General features: G+C 43.2%; 1 protein-coding gene across 1 annotated transcript in view; it reads right to left on the bottom strand.

The window, feature by feature from the left end:
• csmd3b (CUB and Sushi multiple domains 3b) overlaps positions 1–23,909 on the bottom strand; it is a 207,296-nt gene that overhangs the window by 39,102 nt on the left and 144,285 nt on the right. Inside the window, exons 19-44 of the mRNA XM_019863576.1 lie at positions 22,431–22,547; positions 22,131–22,346; positions 19,179–19,367; positions 16,470–16,570; positions 16,029–16,097; positions 15,777–15,933; positions 14,778–14,969; positions 12,170–12,296; positions 11,882–12,084; positions 11,437–11,628; positions 11,233–11,371; positions 10,842–11,029; positions 10,640–10,758; positions 10,440–10,515; positions 10,232–10,348; positions 6,892–7,005; positions 6,694–6,789; positions 6,355–6,558; positions 6,137–6,261; positions 5,395–5,491; positions 4,061–4,165; positions 3,592–3,710; positions 3,022–3,091; positions 1,886–2,002; positions 1,556–1,765; positions 87–275 (exon numbers count right to left, since the gene is read on the bottom strand). Of these exons, the coding sequence (XP_019719135.1) occupies positions 87–275; positions 1,556–1,765; positions 1,886–2,002; positions 3,022–3,091; positions 3,592–3,710; positions 4,061–4,165; positions 5,395–5,491; positions 6,137–6,261; positions 6,355–6,558; positions 6,694–6,789; positions 6,892–7,005; positions 10,232–10,348; positions 10,440–10,515; positions 10,640–10,758; positions 10,842–11,029; positions 11,233–11,371; positions 11,437–11,628; positions 11,882–12,084; positions 12,170–12,296; positions 14,778–14,969; positions 15,777–15,933; positions 16,029–16,097; positions 16,470–16,570; positions 19,179–19,367; positions 22,131–22,346; positions 22,431–22,547 (3,648 nt within the window). The remainder of the gene's footprint in view (positions 1–86; positions 276–1,555; positions 1,766–1,885; positions 2,003–3,021; positions 3,092–3,591; positions 3,711–4,060; positions 4,166–5,394; positions 5,492–6,136; positions 6,262–6,354; positions 6,559–6,693; positions 6,790–6,891; positions 7,006–10,231; positions 10,349–10,439; positions 10,516–10,639; positions 10,759–10,841; positions 11,030–11,232; positions 11,372–11,436; positions 11,629–11,881; positions 12,085–12,169; positions 12,297–14,777; positions 14,970–15,776; positions 15,934–16,028; positions 16,098–16,469; positions 16,571–19,178; positions 19,368–22,130; positions 22,347–22,430; positions 22,548–23,909) is intronic.

Genomic DNA, 23,909 nt, shown 5'->3' with positions numbered 1-23,909 from the left:
TCGTGAGATAAAGCTAATTGAGCGGATATTAATTACAATATTATTGTCACAGTGTTTTATGTACTTTTTTTTTTTTTTTTTTTAACCTGCACATCGAGGTAGCGGGTGGTTCCAGTTACGGCTGAGTCCATGCAAACATGTCAGGGAAGCGTCCCCGATGAGGGAGTAGCCAGGAAGGCACTCGAAGGACACCGTCATGCCAACGCTGAAGTCAGTGCCGATCACGATGCCGTTCCGGAACGGCCGGGGGTCTGGGCAACTCTGGAGCTGATAGGCTGTTTAAAAAAAAAAAAAGACAACATCAATCCCAAATTTGTCAGTGGTACCTAATTTGGTAAACCAAAAAGATGACATGTCCTCCACATTATGGCAGGAGAACCATGTGGTTTCTTCCATTAGGAAAGTTAGAATGAAATCAGAAAAAAAACCCCCAAAAAAACCCATATAATACACACATAGCATTATTGTAAAATAACTGTATAAAAAGTATTTCAATGGCTGGCCCATAAACAAGTCTGAAAAAAAAAAAGATGTTGAAAATAGTAATAGCGATGCCCTTGAATAGCCAACATTCACATTTTGCAGTGAATTGAATGCTTGGACGCATTGTCAAGAAGGAATAATGAAAATTACTGACATGTTCTTGGAAATGACAAGAAAAGCATTGAAAAATATAGAAAAAGAATCCAAAGTTACAAACACAAAAGTAAAGGAAGGCAATTATATGCCACGGCATCCACGCTAAATGGGTGTCAAATTCGACCTTTCTAGCGATGAACTCCAACAAAATTCAAATCATCCTGAAGCTGCACAATTTCAACCATTGGAGAAATAATGTGAAAATGTCGCGTGAGCGTGACCGTTTCACTGTATTGTTGAACATCAAATTCTAGTAACCAGCCATTATTTGGTGGTTCTAAGCACACCGTTATGGGGTTTGGCAATCATGATTTTTTTTTTTTTTTTTACAAAATAATTTGCACATTAATGAAGAGAAGCTTGAACAAATTTAATCTGTTTGTGCACATTTCTATGTTGGTTAATAAAATAATCATCGCTTTAGTGCCTTAGAGAATAAACACAAAATTAATCACTGAATTCCTGCCGCCCACGTGGATCGTTATGCACGCAATTTCCAGCTAGCTTTTCAAAAGTCACGACCTGTTTTATTTTCAATGGCCGGGATGAAAACATTCATTACAAGTTACAGTCAAATAAACTGTTTGAATTCAATAACCATGCGACCGGTTTGGCTGCGGTTTTGAGCAACTGTTTTGGCTTTGATTACTTCGATATGCAACAAGAGAATAAATCATAATATCGTGATTAAAAAATATATATTTAGTGCGAGTTGATAATGTCCTGATTTTGATGAACTACTCCCAACTAAACTGTTTGTTTCATGTCTTCGAAAATAGATTTTTTCTTCATATACACGTATTTGGAATTGACACGTTTATACTGTATTCCATGTTTTCACATCTATAAATGTTTGTACTGTATGACACGTGGTAGCTGGCGTCCATTTTTATTGGAAATCGGAGCCACATTTTACCCTGGAAGGTGATGTGGAAGCCGGGCTTGTTCTGCGAGTAGTCACTGTGGAAAAAGAAGCTGGTCTGGTGCGTGGTGCTGAACAAAGCTCTGGGAATGAGCGGACCGCTGAAGCGGTCGATGACCGAGCCCGTCTCCAGGCTACCGCTGCGTATTTCCAAGTAGTCGTGGATGGCTTCCGTGGAAAAGTTTACAAACTGCAGATGGATTCCTATGCAAATATGAAAAGAAAACTTGATCAGATTGACTACGAGGCTCTGGGCATGCGTGGCATGGGGGATTTATAAAAAAAAAAAAAAAAAAAAAAAAAATGAGGCCAAAAGTTTCTCACCGAAACCGACAGGTAAATTGACGGTCCAAGTGCAATCTAATCCACTGGGGTAATTGCCTGGGTAACCGGGGCTGAGGATCACACCGCTTACGTCCGTCAGGGCCCCGCCACACTGAGCTGCAAGCGCACACGCAGAACACACAATAAAAATAATAGCACAAAGGACCTTTTGAGTTGGTTTTTTTTTTTGCATTTTTTTTTTTAAATGGCAAATGGAATCTTTAATGGATTCCTCGTCACACTCGCGCAAAAAAAAAAAAAAAAAAAAGTGACGCGATATCCAATTAATTTGCAGCGCAAGGTCAAAGATAAACATCCAATTTAGATGCATCAGTGGCAGCTCATGGGCAATCACGCTGACCAAGAGCACTTATTTCCCCTCGCAGCCTTTAAAATTCACTCACACTGAGAGCTAATCACGTCGGGCATTGCTTCACGACTGCTGCTTGCATTATTCAAAAGTTGAAAATGGACATTCGAACAACACTGACAACAAGCATGCTAACAACCTTTTCGCAACTATAATGTGAATTGGGCAACTGTGTTGGGGTGAGTGCGAACTGGAACGCTAATGATGCTAATGACCGATTTAGAGCAACGGAACCCGGGTGCAGGATTCGCCTTTAAAAAAAATATTTATATATATTTCCCATCTTACTTTCGATGAGAATTGATAAAATGCTCTTCTCGTTTGATGCTAATCAAGTTATTTTCCCTCAAAATACCAATAATGTTGAAATAAAACATAATTTTGAGTATTATAGGAAAACAATTTACGCAAATAATGATATTTTTAAAAAAGAGACGCATTTTCACAAGCATGAAGACATAATTGATGAGGAAAAAAAATCCATATTGTTCATAATTTGTCATTCAAAGAAAAATAAAGATGTTGAAACAGCACTGGGTAAAATCCTCATTTGACAAACTAATAAGATTTACCCGAATAAAACAGATTTTACGACAATATCACGAGTAGTTATTTCCAACTAAAAGGAGGTTTTGAAGGGTCTCTATTCGATTTTTCCTCCAGAGGTCGATACAGGAGACGTCTATTCGAGGTATGGCATTCTCGCGGCAAAGGACGACAAGATGGCATCTGCTGTGGCCGGTACCGATGACAACGTGTTACCTACCAAGACAAAGAGGGACCGGGTAGTTCCATCTGCGAACTGGTCCTGGCATGCACGTGATGTGAGCATTTCCCTACAACGATTAAACAAAAAAAAAAAGAAAGAAAAAGAAATTAAGTTTGAAAGCGTAGCAAACTTGATTAATGGCATTTGGACTTTTTCTCTCACCCACAGAGATGAGGTAGAGACATGTATTATTCATAGCAGAGTGGATGTAGTGACGTTTCCCTCTGATTCACTGTTTTAAGTACTTTTGCTTTGTGCAGCCGAGGGGATTAATAAAAGCGAGGATGAGCTGAGACACTTTAAAACATTTTTTTTTTTTTTTTTAATACGGGGTTTTAATGTGCTCTCTTTTTTTGAGTAATAAGCACGCAGGCTCACCTGGAGAGAATAGCCTTGGAGAACTGCACAAATACATCGGCTACAATTGTCTTATAAAACAGCAGAGACATGAGGATGATGTCTTTGTTTTACATTAAAAAAAAAGGTGGTTATTTTACAAGAATGAATTTGAACTTTTTGGAGGATAATGTGAGAGAAACAAAAAGAAAAAAGTCAATGCGGACATACCTGAAGAGAGTATCCTTGTTCGCAGGAGAACTGCACGACATCGCCCACCATAAAACGATCGCCCTGTCTTATGCCAAAGTTTGGAGTCTGGGGCTCCGGACACGACTCCAGACCGATAGCTGAAAAAGGCATTTTGTGCACATAAAGTTGCTTAACTTTATATGAATAAAATTGTTACACGAATAGAGTTGAATAATGTAAGTAAAAAAAAAAAAAAAGTCCAATAGTTTTTGTTTTTTTTTTCATTTATGACTATTAAGCATTCATTTTGCAAGAAAAAAATAAAGACATCAGTTCCTTTCCCTTTCCATTTATCACTTATGAGACATCATCCACATCAGCCAGCGTGAAGCAACAAATTGCGTTTGTGGCTTTTGAATATCCGACTATAAAAAATATGATCTGGTAGGGCACTGTCACACGTGCCCCTTGATATAATCCCCACTGTGTCACTGTGATGGGCTGATACCTGTATATTCTAGATGAAAGCCGGCGGCAGAGACACTGATGTCGGAGCTGAAGCTGAGGTAGAGGTTATTGGACGTGCTGTTGAGCAGTGGCGGGATGGTGGTGCCTGGGAGAAGGTGGGGTGGGGGGAAGCATGAGAAAAAAAAAAAAGACACCTGATCACACTGATGACAACCTGGCAGAAAAATAAACAACAACAAAGACATTCTCTCCTCCTCTGGAAGGAGATGCAAGGGTATCGCAAATTGTTGTTTCATTTGAGGCCGATGTTTTATTTGAAAGCGGAAATGTTGGCCTGACCTAGTTGCGAAGTAAAAAAAAAAAAAAAAAAAAACGTCTGAAGCCAAGCTGTCACAGTTCACCGTGTTTCTGCCTCGTGATGCCCTTTCATGTTACGGAACGCTAACCTCCGCTAAGCTACTCAGTACGAAAACGTCATTGCTGCGCATCCGTGTTAATATTGCTCTGTGATATTTTGCAACCCGTTTGACGATGTCAGTGCATCCCTGTTTTTTTGTTTTTTGTTGCTGCTGTTGTTGCTATTGTTCTTGTAAGCTGATGGATATGATTGGCTGGCGCGATTGAGGGGAATTAATTAGCCTCCCCGCTGTTCCTTTTCCCATTCCACAGGAAAGCTCATTTATTATCATGACAGAGCATTATAAATATATAAAGATATTTTTTCCTTGCTGACTGAATAATGGATGACGCAGCATAATTAACGGTGTGAGTTTTACGCTAATGATTATTTTGGAAGGATTTCATGAAGAGTTGTACATTTGTGGTACTCTTGGCTGGCCAGATAAAAAAAAATGGTCGAATGAAGTTTTTGAATTAAAATCAAGATGGAACTAAAAAAAATTAAAAAAATAAAATCAAATAAAGAAAATCTACTAGGAAAATCATGAACTTTGATTTGAAACGTCCAGATTACAGAAATAATTTCACAAGAAAAAAAAATGATGTGTGAATAATCGATCTTTTATTTTTTTAGTCATACGGTTGCTTTTGTACGGTGTGTTTTGTTAACAAATATGACGCGAATAACTGAATGATCATGTCTGACACTCATTACGTCCTCGCCTTTTCCTGCCCCTCCATTTTTCTGAAGCATCAAACAAGATTGCCCAGTTACATATTCATTACACATCGTTAAAAATAATTACCGGTCGAGCCGATTCTGTTGCATGGCCTAAACAAAGGCAACGTGCATTTGGTTTGGAGACAATCCAACTGTAACGCCATATGCAATGCTACCATTTGTTAAGACTAGTGTTTCTTGTGTTCCCTCAAAAGTCTCGAGCAAACATGAGCATGATGGAATAAATGTCTTACCGGAGTAGCTTCCCAGCCTCGGCGCATGGTTGTCCGCTCCATCGTAGAAATCCAAAGAGTCCCAGTTGTGCTCCGTGGCGAAACTCACAACCTGAACCTGAACAGAGAGAACGTTGGTCTTGCCCGTTATCACCAAATCACAATTTCATTCGCTGACCAATGGCGATTGTGAGAATATTTACTTTAAGTTTATTTATTTATTACAAGAACCACTTCAAAAACCTCTGAAGTCAAGAAAGAGTCATAAATCTGTGAAAATTGGTCACAATATTACAAGAAAAGTGTTGTGAGATTGTAAGTTGCAATTTTACAGGAAAATGCATATGCAGTACCTCTGTAAAAAAAAAAAAAAAAAAAGGGGGAGGCATCTTATCAAGTTTAAACCAAGTTGATGAAATCAACACTATTATACTTTACTAAAATGAGATGAAAAAAAATACAATGAAGAAATAACATGAAGAAAAAGTGGCCTCATGTCATGCAATTTGTGTCTGCCCAAAACAACCTCTCTTGATTTGACACGCGTGACAGTTTATCTCTGAAGTACTTTGAGAGTGCCTCTGTTTGCCACACAATCGGCCGTTATCTCCTTCGTATGAGACGTTATCGGCTCGTGCCGGGATGCTTGCTAACCGTCCATCCCTCCCTCCATCTGCCCGTCATCCCGCCTAATAATCTCTTATCTCCTCTCGGCATCCCTGCTTGCTCAGCTTCTAATTCAATGATACGCAAGGTCAGTTACCTGGATTCCAGCGCCTTCGGGGACCGACACCTTCCACACGCAGTTCTGATTGTTGTCGTACGGTTCCGGGTAGCCGGGCGACAGGATGGTGCCGTGACGGGAGCTCAACACACCGCCGCAGGGAACTGAGAGGAGGATATCATTTTACAAGAATATAGTTGACATCGAGTTACTACTACAAGTGCGTTGCATTTTTTTTTGGGGGGTTGCTTAGTTACCAATACAAGTGGGCAAGCTGTCGTTCCACTGCGCCAGGTTGTCGGGCACGCTCTCACAACGTATGGCGGTGGAGCCGTGCAAGATGTAGCCGGGGTTGCACTCAAACTGGACCAGGGAGCCCACCGCAAAGTCGTTGCCCAGGCGGTGGCCGAAGCGCGGCTCTGGGACCGAGCTGCACTGAGTGGAGCTGGTGCGTGGCACGGCTGGTGACAATGACAAGGAGACAATGTTAGTTTTGATTGATTCGATTATCTGCAGTGATCATAACGTTAAGAAGACATTAGAATGTCATAGGAAGGGTGCTTTTTGGGGGGGGGGGGTTGGGGGGACAGACTGACCTTGGTAGACAAAGTGGAAGCCTTTTGCCGTTTCTGGCCCCACGGTCGTAAACTTAACGGTGATCTGATTGCCCGAACTCAGCGGCAGCGACTCTCCTGGAACGAGATAACGTTTCATTTGTTTCCAACGCCGACGCCCCCTTGGCCTTACCACCACGACGCTTTCATCCATCAACATACTCATCCATCAGTCCTTACCGGAGTGGGACCCGGAGAGAGATGACAGCAGCGTGCTCTGCTGAGTGGGCCCGTCGTAGATCTCCACCACATCGTTTAGCGACGTCTGGAAAAGCACAAACTGGCCGAAGAGAACTGAAAGAGGGACGATGGGAAAGGGCAAGTGAACAGAGAAGGTCATCAAGTTATTCTGTGCCCAAATCCAGAGGGATACAATAAACCTGCAAAGTAAAATCCCACCGTTGCCGACCTTGAAGATCACCAAATAAACATCACCTTGTACCTGCGCTAGCATAGGTAACACACGCGCACACACGAGTACAAAATCCGACCCTGTATCTTAGGAGTCATATTTATAAGAATTATCTTAAGACATATATTTTTACATGACTTGATAATTTTGCAGTGTTTAAGCCTACCAAAAAATAATATAAAGCCATAGGTGTGTGTGTGTGTGTGGGGGGGGGGATTCCTTTTTTTTCTCAAAAAAAGTCGTAATTTTAAGCAAAAGTTGCAATACTACAGTTAAAGACTCCAGAATATATGTGGTAGCCCGTGAATCATACATCACAAGCCGTGTTGGCTCAATAGAGCCATCAGGAGGCTTAGCGTCGGTTTTAAAATCAATCTGGGCTGCAGGAGCCGCTGGCACTTGGTGGTTAATTACCAGCTAACGTCTAAAAGGACAGCGCTTCTTCTCCGCCTTGGTGTATGATGAAAGGTGTCGCAGTGGAATGTGAATCGCGCCCTGGACACCCATATAATACCTGGAAAAGCTAGTGCCGTATGTCGGCAGGGACATCCTTAATGATACTCGAGGAGGGCTGCAAAGACATAGCGAGACTATTTTCTGTACGATGAACCTGTGCTATATGCGGATTTGAAAGCAATCCTAGGAATACCTCAAAACCGTGCATTTTAATACGTTTGAAAGGGTTTAAAAGGTGTGAGAGGGACAAAATGATCGACACAATATTTTGATATGGTCGCTTTATGAGGATTTTCACCGAACGTGAGCATGTCTTGAATGTATCCCCCCCTTTTGCAGTATACACATGAATTCCTGCAGCGGGAATCCATAAAAATTAAAGTCAAATCTGGCTAAGACACACGCTACGCTTTAATGGAGAAGCTTATTTCATGTTGGAATAATGCTGGCAAAGAGGAGGCATTGAACCATCATTTTCCCTTTTTTGTGAATCGCAAACCAAAACTAATCCTCCAAAAGACAGCTCATTTCCAAAAGGGACCTGACAAAAAAATGGACATATTATGGGATATTGACTTTTTAAGTGCCTGTCTGTACATATTTTAAACCCAGGAGTACCTGGCCACACATCATTTTGTTAGATTGCACAAATGACAGTTTGCTAACTTCATCTTTGCATCTAGTTTTCACTTGGTGTGGATTGCTCACAACCCGAATTATTGACTGCTTTTTTTAAATGCTTGCTGAAGCACAAGATGCAAAAATTACCCGAACTGCTTGCAGATTATCAAAAAAAAAAAAAAAAATGAACGTTTCCACTCATATTCAGTGTGGGATATCATCAAATCAAGGAATAACCTTCCAGAGCACAAATTGTATATGTGTGTGCATTTCTTTTCTTTTCTTTCTTTTCTTTTTTTTTTTTTTAATGAGCACTGACAGCAACAACAAAAACAAGCTGCTGCTGAGCGCGGGGGCGGATCTGGCCTTGAATATGCAGGCCGAGCAAATGCTAGCTTCTCACCGTCAAAAGCGTCGTCACAGAGGCGACGCGACGAACACCGCTCGCTAAATGGAATGAGACGGGTGACCATTGATGGTCTTTGGGAGAGATGCTATTTATACACAGCGCCGGCGGGCACAATTGGACCCCGTCTCAAATAATTACTGGCTGCAAGTCAGAGTCGGTTAGCTAATATGCTGTCAGACAACACATTGCTAGCGCGTGATATATATACATCGGTGCCTTGAAGTTCGTACGCCCCTGAAAGTTGTACAGTAGGCTAATAATCCCCGACATATTCGCAGTTCACTCCAGCGAAGCTCGGATATTTGCTGTGGCGTTAGGTGGAGTCCAGGAGTAACTGACAGCAATCTACCCAGTTTATAGTCCGATCCCAATCTACCAATCTAGGATTTTAAATAGCGATGCATGCCACAATATGGCAACAAAGCACTGTTTTGTTTTTTTTTCCTATTAGACAAGGCTATGACCTGACGAAATCAAGCCTGTCAACAAATGAGCCCCAATCAACAGCTGTGGTATGCTTGACATATTGTAAAGATTTTTCGCCTTCACCATCTAATGCAGGCAGAGAATGGAGTGAAACAGAATCCAAAGTCACATTCATCGGGGCTTGCAGCTTTAATTCCAAATCTAATTAATCTCAATGGGGGCATTTTGTCATGAATGCCAACCAGGTGCAGCTGTGCGGGGGGCAATGTACAATATGGCAAGAACCTCAAGGGATTCCATACTGTATTGTTGATGTGGAGTGAAGCCAACAAGTTGGCAGGACTGCATCAAACAATGTTGGCCCAATTAGCTGGAGATGGAATGGTCTATACGTGGCTTGAAGAAAGGAGCCAAAATGGAAGAAAAAGCCTGCTACTCTTAACAGTCGTGCTGCAAAACAAAAGCTGACCGGATCAGAGAGAAAACAGCATCATCTTTCAGCCACTGCTTCACTGATTAATCCTGACCTGGAAGGAAATGACTGGACAGCCAGCATCTTTTGATCCAGCTCTTATATGCCCACGGCTTTGATCCGTGAAGGTTAAAACATTCAAAGGTTTGATCTTGGGAAGTCAAAAATGAACTCATTGAAATCAGGTTGAAAAGAGGGAAGAATTGTGATCACACGATTAATTAGTGCTTTTCACTCCAACAACTGAGGCTATACCAAGTGTGCAATTTTCATGTCTTTAACCTATTTGCTGTTTTCTTTGCCTAATCATCCTTGTTAAATTGTATACAACTCACAAAAAGCCAAAGTAAATGCGCACACACTCATCAATCATCACGACAGCGGGGGAGCTGTTTTCGATTTTGGACTCGTCCGATTTGTGGACCATTTTCTTGGAATTTTATCTCAAACTCTGAATCGTTGAACTCCAAACATTCAAGTTTGGTGTGAACTGTTGTGTACAGTAGGTAGTGCACTGTTTATTTTGTATTCTATGATAGCTTTACTAAACACTGCCCTCATGAAGCATATGTAGACCATTTTATGGCTGATTCTGCACTCTGCACAGTTTGTATTTGTACGGTCGATCTGATCTGTCCACTTGCGCTGCCATTATGTATCACATTTGGACCTTAAGATATTCTCGTATAAATTGTAATTCAATTAAAGCTTCTCAGATGCTCACCAAATTCACGCGGCACAGCTATGGAGTAGACGCAGGTTTGTCCGGTGGTGTAGTTTCGAGGGAAGTTTGGAGATAAAACGGTTCCTTCTGATCCCGTGGAGCGACTTCCGCAGGGGGCTGGAAACGGACGTAATATGAGGTTACGGAAGAAGTTAACTTGAGTGGAGGAATCTTTTTGGTGGGTCTCTGACAGAAACGGCATTCCTACCCTGACAGCTCGGCAAAGCCCGGTTCCATCCGGGTCTGCCATCGTCTCCCATGCTGCAGGTTAGAGTAGAGTAACCCTGAGGACAAGATAAAACATTGAAGGCAAAAAAAAAAAAATACTGATGATGAGCCTTGAGCCAACTAATCATCAACCCATCAGATTCTCCATCCACTCATCCATCCATCCATCCAACCAAGTACCTGCAGAACATATCCAGCCTCGCAGTAGAAGGTAACCGTGGAGCCCAGTTTATAGTCTGATCCCAGTCTGGTCCCGTTCAGCACCACTCCCGGGTCAAAGCAGGACTCCCTCAACTTAGCTGAATGGCAAGGAAGCAAGAGGTCAAAGGAATATTGACTTCTCAAGATCCCCTCTGCAAGGATGATTCGCGGGTGCTTTCACCTTTGTATTCCAGGTGAAAGCCGGCGTAGGACACGGAGCCGTCGCTTCTGAAGGCCAAATGCATGGTGTTGGAGCTGCTCTCGATCCTCTCAGGCAGTTTGCTGTCTTGGAAGCTGCCGATCAGGGGGCTGTTGCTGTCCGGACCGTCGTAGATGTACAGGAAGTCATAGTTGGGCTCAATATTAAAACTGGCCAGGAGGGGATTTAGGAGAGGAGAGCTCAGGTTAGCGTATTATTGTTTTTCCCGTATAAATCTGACTGACTTTGCTGCTCTTTAAACTCTGGGGAAAAAACTTGCACTCTTGCTGGATTTGCACTCTCCCAAGGAAAGCCGTAAAGTATGCCAATAAAACAAAAGATAAGTGAACTTTTCAAGAAAAAAAATCGGTACCTGATGAATGCGAGCGACAGGACATAATCGGGATTGACGGCGATGAGCCAGTCGCAGTCCTTGGAGTGCGGGTAGGGATGTGGAAAGTTTGGGGATAGGATGAAGCCGCTGGAGCCGGTCAGGTTGCCTCCACAGGGAGCTGAAACACAGATAATCAATCAGCGTTTCCCTTGACATCTCCGCTTTGAAGGGAGGACTTCTCACCGATGCAGACGGGCGGGCTGGGCTGCCAGTAGTATCTGTTGTCGACTTGTATGCAGGTGATTTTGTCATCCCCCTGGAGCTCGTATCCCGGGTCGCACTGAAAGGACACCGAATCGCCTGGTTCCCGGCCGTCGCCGCTGCGGGTGCCGTTCATCGGCACCCCCGGGTCCCTGCAGGCAGTTGCGACTGAGCCTGCACAGATCAATCGAGTGCATCAGTTCAAGCATGTGGACCTTGTTTAAATCAGACGTCAATATTCTTCCTGTTGGGGATAATCAAAGGGCCGGGGGATGATCCGCCCACTAAGAAAGTGGGTCAAGCCCTTCGCTTCACATGCGCTCTTTGCTAGTTGGATCATTTCAGTTTTCCACCGCCTCAGAAACGCGCTTGATGTGACGAGCCACCGGACTCGGTCGCTGCATTTCCAGGTTGGGCGATGACTCACTGGAAAACTGGATGGCGAATCCCGACTTGCTGATGTAAAAGTCGGTCTCGAATTGAACGGTGACGGTGTTCAGAGTGGAGTGGATGCCCTCGGGCAGCAGTGACCCGCTGAGCTCGGCCAGAGACATTTCATTGGTGGGAGGTCCGTCCCAGACCCGTAGCATGTCGTGGCTGGCCTCGGTGTCAAACGCCAGGAACTGAAGGCTTCAGAAAACGTAAGAAAAACAAATACAAGGCACTGAAAACAGTATTCTGGACGAGACTGTTGTTCGCCACGGTCCTTTGTTACCTAACAATGTTCCCAGAGTCCACCTCGATGGTCCAGGTGCACCGGAGGTTGTTGTCATACGGAAACGGGTATCCGGGAGAAAGAATCCTCCCCGTAGACTCACTCTTGAAACGTCCGCCACACTCGGCTAACACAAACAAAAATGGTGGTATGTAGCAGAATTGCAAAACATTTCGACTGAATTTCCTCAAATATTGAGTCCATTTACTCGTCTGTCAAGAGAATCAGAACCAAGTAGCGACTCAGTGAAATTTCTTTTTGACTTGGCATAGCCGAATGACAGATATCTGCAACACATACCCGGCCTAGCTTTTTATTGTGAAAAGGTTTCGCCGTATGTGCGCCGTCGTAAAGAGACGTCATGTTTTACTGCAAGGCATCGTTGCATCAGATGTTCACCTCAAAGGAAAATGCAACTTCCTGAGAAAATAGGTTACGAATGTGGCCATGTTGAAGGGAAGGTGCTATATTAGTAGAAATATGCACGAATGTTTCCCCACATTCCGGTTAAACTGCACTATTGCAACAAAAGCATCAAGGCCAATTATTAACAAATTACGTACACACCGAGTTTAAATCACTCAAAATGGTGTTGCTGTTTTTTTATTTATTCAGTGCTTTTTTTTTTAACTTCGTGGGACAAAATACTACAAAATTTTGAATTTTCATTAAAGGAGGCAACGAATGAGATGGGGCTCCCAATTTACCAACTGTAGTTTTCAGCATAAAGAAAAATACTAATGAGGTCACGCTCCTCCTGGTCTTTGTATGACAAAATATAAATCGCCCCCTTTCAATCTTTCTCTCCCTTGCCGTTATATATTTCCACCATTTCCATGTCATCTCCGCTTTCCCTCTGTGCCTGTGTTTCTATTTCTCGCCGGCATTCCTCCCTCACTGGAATATATTAGCTTGAATATGAGGAGCAATTTTAAGAGTCCGCTCCTTGCTTTAAAATAAAATAAAATAAAATAAAAAAAAGACATAGAAAGTAGAAAACGAAGGTTTTGGGGGTGTTAAAGACAGAAAGGGGTAATAAAAAAAAAAAAAAAAAAAGAAAAAGCAATATAACATGAAGATGGGAGGAGGGGGATGAGCAGCAGTCAGAGTATGTGACTGCTAAAAAATAAAGTCAGAATATCGGCCTTCGGTTTTATGAGCGTTCCATTATTGATAGTGAGGAGGGACGGAGGCTTATTAAGCTGAATTTCAAATCAAGAGCGTTGAGGGCCGGCGGATGAAGGAAGAGAAAAGGTTCTTTAAACTTTTACGTTTGCTGTTCTGCTTATTGCAGCCATCCATCTGTTTTCGAGGCACTTCCTGCTTGCTATCTTCGCTGTAGCCCCGATTTTTTTGTTGCTGCTTTCTGCCATTTAACCCAAAGAGATGAAACGACGATGCAAAACATAAAAGGAGACGACTACATATCGATGCAGATGGATGAAATGTGAGACCAGTAAATGCATGCACACTGCCAAAATCCATTTTTTTTGACTGCCTCGTGAATTATGAACATTAAATGATATTGTGAACACTTAAACTTTAAAACATGATCAATTTCAATTGCATCAAACATGTGATGTATCTTTTTTTTTTCATCCAGAACAGGGATTATTGTGCAATCGCTGCATCATGGAAACATTGTGATGATACAGTATTGTTTTTTTGGTGTTTATTGGGTACATAGCCATCACAATAATCACTGCATCACATATTTGGTCATGTTGAAATTTGAGCTGCTATAATTTGATGCAGGTTTTTCATCTACATTGCCACGACACATGAATGTTTTCTTGTTGGTCTCACTATTCAGTCCGTTGCGGGTGGGGAAAATGGATTAAAATATGCCATTATATTTTCATGGCGTATTTCAAAAGCGAAGCCTTGAATTCAACAAAGCAGCCGCCCCTCCTTGAAAGCCTCGCGCTGCGTGGATGTAATTCACATTCAGGTAGGTTGCATTCTTTTGTTTTTGTCAAAATGCCCGAAGGCTCCACTGAGAATGATTAAAATGTGCTTGTGACCCGAGTCAGAGTAACTGGGTTTCTCAAAGAAACAATTCGGCTTGAAAAGAGATAAATAAAACCATTATTTTATCTCATTGTATTTGCTTTATCACAGGGAAGAAAAAAAATCGCAAAGAAACAAATAGATCGGTTTGGGGGAAAAGGTTGATAAGATCTCTGGAATGAATCGGCTTTTTTAGAGTGGATGATAATATCCTGGGAAAACCACACAGCTATCTGTAAATAAAACTCAGCTTAGTACCAATTCCACGCATTGGGTCTTGGTGGCACTGATGCTATTCAGCATGAATAAATGACTCAGAAGCAGAAAGAAAAAAAAAAAATGGGCCCCAAAACACAAAATCCATTCATAACCGATTATTTACATGGATGATAATATCCTGGGAAAACCACACAGCTATCTGTAAATAAAACTCAGCTTAGTACCAATTCCACGCATTGGGTCTTGGTGGCACTGATGCTATTCAGCATGAATAAATGACTCAGAAGCAGAAAGAAAAAAAAAAAATGGGCCGCAAAGCACAAAATCCATTCGTACCGGAGATAAAGAGTTGCGTCAATTGATCGCCACGGTAACGTACCGATACAGGAAGGAAGGGGGTTATCCCAGGCTCTCCTCTCGCCCGTCATGCACTTGACCGTGGTGGCCCCGTGCAGCGTGTAGCCGGGCTCGCATCGGTACGTGATGCTGCTGCCGGAGAAATGTCCTTGGTCGTTGACCTTGAAGCCAAACTGCGGCACGCCCGGGTCCTCGCAATGAGACAGCTCGAAACCTGCAATAGAGACACGCAGCGGACAGGGAAAAACAGCTTGAGTCTGACTAACTTTCTTAGCTATCATATTTTGAGTTCTCATCTGTATTTAATAAACAAGGCGGTGATACACGAGCAGCTCCACACCATTTTTCATTCAACGTCCTCGAGTCTGTCGGAGCTGTTTCCATGGTAATACGAAGACGATTCCCGTTTATTCGCTCGCAACCATTTCAAGAACAGGATATGAAGCGTTATATAAATAGTGTTTATCCTTGCGAGACCCAAGCCGGTATCTACGGCGTTACCCCGAAGATAAATTGCATCGGGAAGACAATATCATTTGAAAGAATGTTTCGGCGGGTGGGCAAAAGTGTTGGAACGGATAAATGCCCGATATATTCAACACGTCACGGAACGGTTGCATCCAAGTCAATCTCCAGACTTAAAACCAAAAGAGCACACACTTCACACGTAAAGGAACATTTTAGAGCGGGATGTGAAGACATACACTGCATAAATAATGTTCATCCCTGCAAGTACTCGAAGAGATAAAATATTGCCACAAACGCATCCACATGATACACCTCCGTTCCTCCAATTTTACTTACACAGTAAAATATACATCCTTCAGCCCTTAGATGTCCTTTCTCCACTTTGTGCCATTCTTCACCCTGAGAACTCCCGCCACCATCCATCTGACCAACACGGTCCACGCCCGCCTTGCAATTTATGAGGCTGCACGACCCAGCTAAACTGTCGTACGTGATTCCCCCGAGACATGCGCCGGACAGCAATGGATATGAAAGGAAACTGCTGCGAACTCACTGGAGTAGACCAATTTGAATCCTTCCCCCGTGGCTTCTGGGTCACTGTAAAACTCCAGCCACAGGTGATTGGAAGTGGAGATGAGAGTCAGGCCCAACATGGACGTGCCGGTGAAGGCCCCCAGTACATGGGCCGTGTTGTCCTTGCCGTCGTGAATCTGATTTTAGATAAAAACAGATGACAAGGTAAGGACAGATGACTGTTTTTATTTTTTGGGGGAGATATGATACCAGTGGGAGATGGAGTACATACCTTGAGTATGTCCCCCTGGGCCAGGTGAAACGTCCGGGCAGAAATGTTGATGCCTTTCCCAGCCTGAACCTGTTTAGCGGCACAGACTTCAATGTCAGAGGCTAATGTTCAGATCCATGGGGATAGATAGTGGGGAATAAGAAGAAGCTAGCTCCAAAGCTAATGCTAATAAAAGGCCAACCTACGTATGCCAGGTAGACAAATGCAGGTACAAATAGCGTGGCATTCCTTATTATATGTCTGTTGGGTATGTTACTTTTAGTTTACGTTTATTTCATTGTACGTTCATTGCGTATCTTCTCTCTATACAGAGTGCTACAATGCTAATGCTTGTGTAGCTAGCAGTGGTTTGATGACAGCTGTGTTGTCATTTTTAGCGACTTGTTGTGCTATTTAGCACAACAAAATGTGGGCCCTCTTCATAAAGTAGCCGCTATTTACCTGGATGCTGTAGATACACTCGTGGTTGTTATCATAGTTCAGTGGGTAGTTGGGCGAGAGCAGGATGCCTTCGTTGTTCATGACGGAGGAACCGCACTCAGCTTACGAAGGAAAAAGAAAACCCCACAAATATTCAAGGATATTACAATAATGTTTCCAAAGTGAAGCAATATTTGGAGTTCAAAAGATGAAGTTATTAACATGAGCAAACACGTACACAACATTTGAGAGCAAAAATAAGAGCTTGATTTTTCATGGTTTACAAGCCCCGTTTTATTTGCTGTAAAATGTAAATTGGTTTGTGTGTCACCCTATGGTTTGAATATGAACCCTTAAATGAATTTATGCTGTACCGTAATTGCTGAAAGCTGCCAAAACACTACTTTTGTCTAAATGAAGCTTCTCAACTCATTTGAACAGGTCCTTGGCACTCAGATGCCACCAGATGGTGCCAGAGCAAAACCATTATTGCTTTGGCCTGACCACCAAAACATTTGGGAATTACAAACCACACATACGCGGATGTGCACTCTATGAGATGATTTTTCAATCCATTTTCCTTTTCCAAGAAAACGCTGATCACCTTTCGCCCCCATAAACGGTTGAACAGTCCTAATGTGAATTTGTGCACGGCTAATTTAATAACCGGGCTTAAGTGCTGTGTTGTCAGCAATCTACTACCCTCCATTGTGAGAAAATGAGACAGCAGTGCAATTCCAATGAGTAAATTACCTCCAGATTCCCACTCGACTGGGAAGCCACTCTGCACCCTGTATCAGCATGTCCCATGTGAATACACCATCTCACAGGCACCGCTGCGAAACCCCGTCTCTGTGTCGCTACTGGTGTAACAGTCGTATTACAGCTGTCTTCGTGTCAATAAATCACATTGTGGCAGCTTTCCATTGAGCAAATTACCTCTCGGCCCCCACCTCTCGCGCTCTTTCTTCTCGCCCTCTCCATGAACAATGCGATTTTACCCTCACCTACTCCAATCACTCTCACTTTTCTTTTTTTTTTTCTTCCATTTTCGAACCCATTTATCCACCCCCCTTCCTTGCTAAATGGAAGATAACGTGGGGAGAATTGCAAGGAACAATGGAGGGGAAAGGCGGAGCCAGTGAAACTTTAAATGCTTTATAAAAAGGCACCACTTCCCTCTGCTTGACCTACTTGGGAGCAACAAACAAAGACAACCAAGGCAGAGACACAGCATTTTCTTATCCTACCCATAATAAAAAAACAAATAAATAAATAGTAATGGCTCTGGTCGTTACTGGTTCCCTTTACTAAATGCTCAGTAAAATGCTCAGCAACAACAAAAAGCCTAAAGTTAGCAATGCGACAATGGAGGTGTGATTATTTGACTTAAGACGCGCAGCGATGCAACAGGAACTAAATATAGCGACGCATACACACTACGGCGGCCGAAAACCGGCACGCAAGGCCGTCCGTCACTTTGCATGATCCATCGCAACTGACGCTCCAAAATGACACTGTGTTTCTTTCCTTTCTTTTTGCGACCACCATGTCATGACTTTTTTTTTTTTTTTTTTTTTTTTTTTTTACCAGTCATTGAGTGAATTTTATCGCGTGGATATTCACCAATTTATCATCCATCATTTTTTGATTTTGATTTTTCATTTTGGGACATTATTCCAGGAGAACGGACGTATCGTCAGTGTATTCTGCAGTAACAATTCAGTGTTTTGCATACCTTAATCTTCTATCACTTTCACACTTACACACACACTTACGTGACAGGTGTTTGTTATGTGTAAGCACACATTCTCATTATGCTGATCCCTTGTCGAGTGATTTATTCATTTTTTTTTCCCCCAGCTTCGTCTCCAAGACAGCTTTCTGCATGTGCGCGTTTGCCAGCGTATCTTCACTGATCTACAGCCAACATCCGCAGTGTTTGCTCCGAGAACACGCTCTGTAATCCCTACCAATAGACATCTTGCTGATTGGGTCCCAAGGTTGAACGCCATTGCGGAATCCAGTCAAAAAAAAAAAGCAAACAGACTCCGCCGCTACTGCGGAGGCATGCAACAAGAATCACACACATCGGTTTCCGTCCAGGAGATCCGTTGAGACGGGACTTTTTGGCTTCATTAAAATAGATGTGTAGTGATGTAAAGGCGTCTGCTGCACTCACAAAGTCAAAAGTCCCAACCCGACGCCCCATGAACAGCATCTTACTTTTTTGTTGGAGCCCATTACTACAGCTGCAGGTTTTGGTTGCCTCCATGAAGCTGCCCAAGGCCAAGCGATGTGCCCGTAAACGGTCGGCCGCCTCCCGCAAATCAAACCGAGAGGCGCATGCATCGTTGTTCTTTTTTGATTATCCACTAAACGCTGCGCTTGCACTGCTAAGCGCATGCTTGTGGAAAAAAAGAAAATCGCGCCGCTGAATCAGTTCAATCAAATCTAGCAAGTCCTGGTGTGAATGCACAGAGCCTTCAGACTAATGCTAATGTGCTTAAAACTATTATCACGCTCAATAGGAGCACCGTGGCTAAGTGGAGTCAAATTATCGAAAAACCAAATTACGCGGCTCGTTTGGAATGAGTATTTGCCATCCAAATATTTGATTCGATCGAAAATTCATTTTTTTTAATGGCTTTTATAAAACGTCAATGCGGGTTTACAGTCACTGTACCCGAAGAGAATCAAACCGTTGAACTGTCGAATGCGCGCACATACCGACACATCTCGGCAGAGGAGCGCTCCACATCCTTCGGCCGCCACCCAGGCAGATCAGCTCTGGCGCCCCCTCCAGGCGGTAGCCCATATCGCAAGAGAACGACAGTGTGTCGCCGATGCCGAAGTTGTAACCGTTTCTCCGACCGAAGCGCGGCGTCCCGGGATCCTCGCATGGCTCCAGCGTGTACTCTGTGGAAAGAGTCGGAATGGAACCTGGGTTTTAAACATGATGGGGTTTTTTTTTTTCAAGCCCACCGCGGTGGAAATCTAAATGTATCTTGAAGAGGTGGTGACTGGTGGTGTGTTATGTGACGTAGGAGAGTGCGAACTGTGGGCAACAGCAGCAATGTGTTCCTTGTGTCTTCCTTTTACTGTTCTCCCAGCGGTCAATAAACGGCAGAAAAATCTATTGGTGATTTTCATGTGTCAGTTTTTTTAAGAAACATAATTACTGTCACATCACTCCTGATTCACATAACTATGATGTTTTGCAATAGGTTAGTATTAAGTTAGCAGACTTTCATTTGACAAAAGCATATGGATTGGTAAACCAGTGCTGTTTAAATATACAATTGTCTTCTTTTATGTTTGGTTTAATTCTCCTTTAGTGTGAATTTGACAGAAACCTTCCACTTGAAGCAAGTATGGCATCGCCTTTTAATGAGAGAACTGTGCACGCGAGAGTCTGTATCAAAAGTGATATGTGAGCGTTTCTCATTTTTCTTGACAGTGTTAAGAGTGACAAGAAGAGCTCAGGAATATTTTAAAAGTTTGTAATTGTGTAAAACGTGTAGGCGGGTAAAATCGTTTTACTTTATGTAGTTCTTGACATTGCGTAATTTCACTCGACAGGTGAAAGGGAAAAAAAAAAAAAACATTCCAAGCTGCAGCAGGGATTTATGCAATACAAAAATGGATGTGTTCCATAATCGAGAAAAAAAAAACATAATCCCGCCATGTCTTGCGTTTGCTGTAACGCAACCGCAATATGTAGGGGAGGAATTCTGCAATAGTAGAATTAAGAACCTTTCAGCGAGGCTTTATGTAAGAATATGCTCGCAAAAGGCGAGTCGGATGTTTTATGACACTACTCGAGAGGAGACATTTCGGCGTGCAATCGACGCCATCTGGCAGACAGGACAATTTCAAACTCCAACAGTAAAGCAAAGCAAAAACACAAGAAAAAACACTGGTGTTTTTGTTTTTTTAGGTTGTGTTAACACGCGCTGATTTTCCAAAGGTTTCTGAATGACAACACCGAGCCACATAATTCATTCGTGCGGTACTCCAATGTGCTGTGAGAAGTCACTCTGGAACTAATTAGACCGCAGTTGGATCACGCTTCCGCGGTTGGCTGGCGACCAGTCAAAGGTGTAGCCCGCCTCACTTCCAAAGTTAGCTGGGATAGGCTCCAATTTACCTACCATCCATATGAGTACAAACAATATCGAAAATGGTTTGATGGATCCTGCTTCTGTCACCCATCTAGATTTGAGCTACACTTTCGTCTCACCACGAGGTTTTTGGACTTAAAAACGGAGATTTTGGCAGTGAAGTCCAACAGGTTGAAAGAAAGTCAAGTGTGAAAAACGGAGATTGGTGGTGGTGGTGGTGTGTGTGTGTGTGTGTGGGGGGGGGGGTAAAGTCTGGGCTTGAAATATGCAACATTATCTCTTGCATTACCAACAGAACATCCGAATACGTCATCTGGCCAGACTCTCCAATCAGCCGTTTGTTTTCTTGTTAATTTTAATGCAGCCTGCGGACCCGCACCACTCCCCCTCCACCCCCCCCCAACACATTTGGGTTGCCATATCGCCTCCAAGTCTCTTATGAGGTATAGGTTGCTTGAAGGCACTCTGAGTCAGACCTCTATTTGTCTAAAATGACGCTTTACCGCCAACACGAACTTGCAACAGCAGGATATGCGGCTGTGTTGCGGCGAGGAGGTGTATTTTTAGCTCTCAATAGCTGTGCACTATTGTAAAAAAAATGTTCTCAACCTGAATGGCTGCCGTGGGCCATTCAATGGTATCATGCGGACTCAATTATACATTTTTTTTTCCTGAAAATGACCTAAGTCCTTCAACTTTAAATTGATTACAATTATTTTATGTGAAAGAAACGTGTGAGCGTCAGCATTTATACCTACCAGCCCTCAGCGGGTGACCCTTGCCGTTCAAAAACCACCATATGTTGGTATGTTCTGATTCTTTTGAGGGCCCACTCCACTCTTAAAGCACTTGTGTTTCTTTTGTTGCTTTTTTTTCTTCTGTGTAGCGAAAACCTCGATATGAAGTCAGCTACTTTTTGGCATTTTCATTTAGGAAAGAACAGTACACCGCTGTGCCATGAGAGATCGATAGGTGTGCCATGGGAAGGGAGGCAATTTCCCTTAATTGGTGCAAATGTTATTTGCAACAAATAATGGTTATCTTTGTTCATCTATCTATGAAATCAACATCTCATAGAGCATGGGTGTCAAAGTCAAGGCCCGGGGGCCAGATCTGGCCCGCCACACCATTTTAGGTGGTCCGCGAAAGCAAATCAAGCATGTCAAGTTCCACGATGCTGGCTAAAGTCAGAAGCAAAATTTCAAATCGTCACATATAATCCACAATAACAGCCAGTATTCTTGACTTCAGATTTTAAAACCAGCTATTCATCATTTTTATTGTGCGCTGTGTATGTCATATGTGGAGGGGATTAAACATTTCTATGGTTTCCCAAAATTCATAACGGCCCTCCAAGGCAAACCTTAACTACAAAAACGAGTTTGTCACCCCTGGTGTAGAATGACAATAAAACAATCAAACGATCTGTCACTAGATGGCAGAAGGTACAATTCACTTTTGCCCAAAATCTCCAACCGCACCGCGTTATGAAGACTTCAACGAGAGATGAGAACGAGCCAATGCAAATGTGCCGAAAGGGTATATTGAGAAACTCTACCGGTAAACGTTATGTTGAAGCCCTCGTAGGAAATGGAGAAGTCCGAGATGAACCGCAATTGGGCTTTGAAGTTGCCATAGAGACCGGCGTTGATGTTGCCAGGCAACTCATTGCCGGTCAGGCGGGCCAGTGGTTGCAGGAAACTCCCGTTCTCCGTGACCAGCAGGTAGTCGTGTTGGTCCTCCAAGTGGAACGAGTTGAACTGAAACTGAACGCCTGTCCGACGCACAGAGACAGCTTCTATGAAGTTGTTTCTTCGTACCGTTTCTGGCATATGCAAAACACTTGATTGACTCTTGCCTTTGCCGTGACTGACTTCCACAGTCCAGGTGCAATTGAGGGATGACGGGTAGCTGTCCGGATAGCCGGGACTCAGGATGGTGCCCCAGGGGCCTCGGATGTCACCACCGCACAGAGCTGCACAGATGCAAGATTTGAAGTGAGAACACGCACGGGATGTCGCAGATTTATTGGTAAAACAGCTGGCATACAACGCATTTTCATTGGCGGAGGGTTTGATTTCCTCAACTGCAAATGGGATGAGGCGTCCATTGGGGCAAGGCCTTTATTTTAATTACCAACATCACGGTACAGATGGAAACTTGAACAGAAAGTTTCCCGGTGGCGTGATGAATGCAAAAATATGTTTCATGTTTACTTGGGGCGTGGTGCTCAGAAATGGTAAATGTGCCGGAACGTAGCAAACAGCGATATATGACTGAAGTTTACTAAATGTGCATAAAAGTCCACAAGGACTATGGCACATACAAATACAAAGAGTGTTGAATAGGGGTGTGATGCTTAGAAACATACGGATGTTTTTTTTTAAGGAGTGTGGCACACTGAAACTGAAAGTTTACTCCAGGTGAAGCAACACATTTCCGGTTTATAGAACAATAAATACACAACTACGGATACAAGGCAAATCAGTACCGTAGCAATGTAATTGTTACATGTCATTACGGGTTACAATCCATTTTATGTAGCTTTGATGTAGATTTCAAGGCAAAGCGATTTTATTTGTGCATTTTACAAGGCGGAATGACCCCGAGGTGACCCCGCAAGGCATTCAGCCACGCACATTGTTATGCATTCGGTGGCGCTACCGAGTTGAAACGAGGGGCCCTTCTAAAAAAGATGTGTTGCTCACATTATGCATACTAATGCGGCATATGGGCGCCGGCTCCATTGCGACTCGCTCCAGTTGCTCCGCCTTACAGTCGGACAAGTCGCCTCATCATTCCCGTCGCAATAAAGTCCCACCGGAAATGCCATTAGCCTCAAAAACTGCAATGCCGGCAGAGAAGTTTGGCCGCCATCAGAGCTGTGCCATAAGGTCGGGAAGTAGCAGTTGAAAGGAGGTCCTAGCGGAGGGTCACAGACTATCGCGGACCTCCGGAAGACAGAGGCGCAAAATATCTGACCAGGATATTGAAAACGCGCTTAGACTACAACAAAGTCGAAGCATCTTCCAACTCATTCATGTATTTTATTTTTTTTAACACAATGAGCAAACCATTCGCTGCTTAAAAACACAAAGTTGGAGCAAGCCGTGAGAATGAATTCACGTTGCACAAAATGGCACACACCCGACACTTGTCCTCCGACACTCGCTCACATGCGCACATTGCACTGCAACGTTACTTATTTATACTTTGCTGCTAGGAAGCTCTGAATATTGAATGCTGAGCTGGGTAAGAAATTTGGATTCTGATTGTCTTCTGTTTTCTCCCCCCCCCCCCCACTCCTTCTTCCCCGCGCCTTGTGTATACCACTGTT

The sequence above is a fragment of the Hippocampus comes genome, unplaced genomic scaffold (genome assembly GCF_001891065.2).
Source record: "Hippocampus comes isolate QL1 unplaced genomic scaffold, H_comes_QL1_v1.1 scaffold91, whole genome shotgun sequence".
NCBI classification, from domain to species: domain Eukaryota; kingdom Metazoa; phylum Chordata; class Actinopteri; order Syngnathiformes; family Syngnathidae; genus Hippocampus; species Hippocampus comes.
Note: the sequence above shows the minus strand (reverse complement) of the source record. Positions and strands in the feature narration are given on the sequence as shown.